This window comes from Limulus polyphemus, unplaced genomic scaffold, assembly GCF_000517525.1.
Source record: "Limulus polyphemus unplaced genomic scaffold, Limulus_polyphemus-2.1.2 Scaffold1433, whole genome shotgun sequence".
Taxonomy (NCBI): domain Eukaryota; kingdom Metazoa; phylum Arthropoda; class Merostomata; order Xiphosura; family Limulidae; genus Limulus; species Limulus polyphemus.
The window spans coordinates 188644-191458 of record NW_013667043.1 but is presented as its reverse complement, the minus strand read 5'-3'; the positions used below and the strand labels follow the sequence as shown (position 1 = coordinate 191458).

Below are 2815 nucleotides of genomic sequence, written 5' to 3'. Positions count from 1 at the left end.
CCTTCCCTCTAGTCTTACACTGCTAAATTAGGGACGGCTAGCACAGATAGCTCTCATGTAGCTTTGCGCAAAAATTCAATAAAACAAACAAACAAAATACACTATATATGAAAAGGTAAACATCTGAAATTGGGAAGATAAAGAAATTGAAGAAGGAAAAAAAGATATTTATTTCATAATTTTGAAACTTTTGTATCACTTTACATTGATGATTTAGCTAGTATTAAAGTTAATAAAATAACAGATAAAATATAAACTTTTACCTTAAATAAACTTGATATTTGTTTAGGAGGTTTTAGTGGTTATGCAAATGGAAACTGTAAGATGGAAAGAAGTATTTTTATTGTTAGTGTTAAAATAAACTTGAACTCATATTGACTCAGTAAAGGCTTTAGATATTTAGACAAACTTTTGCTATAAATATTTTATTAAAACTGGTTTTTGTGTACAACAGATTTGTTTACTGAAAGCTCGCCAAATTTTCTGAAGATACACAGAGTTCTAGTATGTTAAGCATAATTTTTAAGGTTTGTTTGCATATTGCTGGAATATGATTAGTAAGTAATACTGGGGAGTTACTGTTATTCAGCAATGTGTGAGTTGAAGTTGTGACTTGTTTGCAGTTCTGTTGAGGATAGGCCATCACTGGAGCATCTACTGAAGCAAGCATCCAAACTGTTGTAGTAAGGGGTGTTTAGAGAAATATATATATGGTTGTTACAACCAAAGCTGTACATGTAAATGGTGACTTGTTTGTATATTATTGTAAAAATTTCAGGAATATATACTAAAATATGATGCATTAGACTGATGTGTGTGCAAATTTGGTGTTTTATAGCTACATTTAAAGCTGTAATTGGAACACACTGCCATTTTGTTAAGCACAGTGGTTTGGTACTGAGCATGAACATTGTTGGAATAAATTATTCCTGTTTTTCCAATTTCTTTCAGTTGTCTACCCCCACATGTTCGTCGGAAGTTAAAAATTCAGGAAATAGTGAACCGGTATTGGCGCAAACTGTCAGAACCAGAATTCTATACTTCACTGTTTTACTTACCACCTTGATTAAGTGAAAATGGTTGATTCCAGCATTACCATGTAGTAAATAATGATCATTGGAGTGTACACTCTAAGTATTTTAGATATTCAGGTTTGTATTTACCTAAGAATATGTATATCAGATCTTCCCTATAAATGTAATTTTCATATTAGATGTTGTTTACATTAAGATCATATTGTTTGGAGATTAGTTTTCAATTCACTATCAGTACTTAATTTAGAATTTGCAGTTCATGATCATTTAAAGTAAATATAAATACTTCTGCTGTCTTAGTATAAGTAAAAAAAATATTGTAAATTAATAATTATTTGGTGCAAACTCATGAATATGTTGAATTTAGAATTTTTAATAAAATGAATATTTTAAAATAGTGTGATTCTTGTTCATTTCACATGAGATAATTTTAACACAATCTTCAAAATGAGTATTTAAAAAAAAAGTTATCGAACAAAATTTCAACAGAGTTGTTCTTGGGCTTAACTGATGACATCCAAGTGTTTTTTGAGGAAAAAAATATTGATATGTGGAAATAACACAAATATGATAGTGATGTGATACAAAAGTTCCAAAATTCAGTACAACATCTTGATAAGTTTTAACTCATCTAGGTAATTTCATCTTTAAATAATTATAACTCCACCTGCACTAATACAAGTTTAACATGACTATATAAATATTTAAACTGTATATCCCTCCTGACATTTGTTGGAGGTTGAATGTTTTCTTCCCAAAATTCGATCAAAAAATGAGATGAGTGTAACTGAAGTGGAACTGTAGATAATCTAGGAAAGAAACCAGGGCTTGCTGAAAGTTCAGTAATGTAGATATAATTTGCTTATTTGGATATTAGACAAATAAGTTATTGAGATTAGACGTACTGCTTCAAATTCACATAAATAATGACTTGTTATTGTACTGTTCAGTACCTTTGGAGTTTTCATATTTGATAATACTAAGTAATTGTATGTTTTGCCTTTTACAACATTCAGTGTAAATAACTAACTTTAAAACATTGTATGAAAACAATAATGTCCTATGTAAGATACATAGAGGAGCCCAGCAAAAAGTAGGAACATTAATTGTAACATTGATGAGGTTTATATCTTTTGTGTGCTCCATGTATTCCTATGGTCTCTGAAACCAACAATGTACCCCCTCCCCCCCACCTGTGGCTCAGCAGTAAGTCTTAGAGTTTATAATATTAAAAACCAGGTTTTAATACCTGCAGTGCACAGATAGTCCATTGTGTAGCTTTGTGCTTAACAATAAACATAGAAACCAATGAAGTCCTGGATCCATAAGCAATGTAGTACATAAATACTTTAGAAAAACTTTACAAAAGCTCTGTAACTCTAGGGTTAATTAACAACTTAACTTTAATATTACTCAAGTCAATCTGTCCTCATTATGCCAACATGAATATCTTAGTTCCCAACAAAGAGTAGAAAAAATTCCCAAATTTGTCTTTAAATTAGAGCTAACTAACACTACGACTTTGAACTAGAGCTAACTAACACTACGACTTTGAACTAGAGCTAACTAACACTACGACTTTGAACTAGAGCTAACTAACACTACGACTTTGAACTAGAGCTAACTAACACTACGACTTTGAACTAGAGCTAACTAACACTACGACTTTGAACTAGAGCTAACTAGCACTACGACTTTAAACTAGAGCTAACTAACACTACGACATTAAACTAGAGCTAACTAGCACTACGACTTTAAACTAGAGCTAACTAACACTACGA

At 31.0% G+C, this 2815-nt stretch overlaps 1 protein-coding gene across 2 annotated transcripts in view; it reads left to right on the top strand.

The window, feature by feature from the left end:
* The window catches only part of LOC106463538 (ral GTPase-activating protein subunit beta-like), an 87733-nt gene extending 86344 nt beyond the window's left edge, over positions 1-1389 (top strand). The window contains exon 16 of one of the 2 annotated variants that reach the window (XM_022391077.1): positions 952-1389. In XM_022391077.1, coding sequence (XP_022246785.1) covers positions 952-1066 — 115 coding nt within the window. In that variant the 3' untranslated portion in view covers positions 1067-1389. The remainder of the gene's footprint in view (positions 1-951) is intronic. The other variant, XM_013923583.2, reaches the window with a different exon arrangement.
* Positions 1390-2815: the final 1426 nt, after the last annotated feature.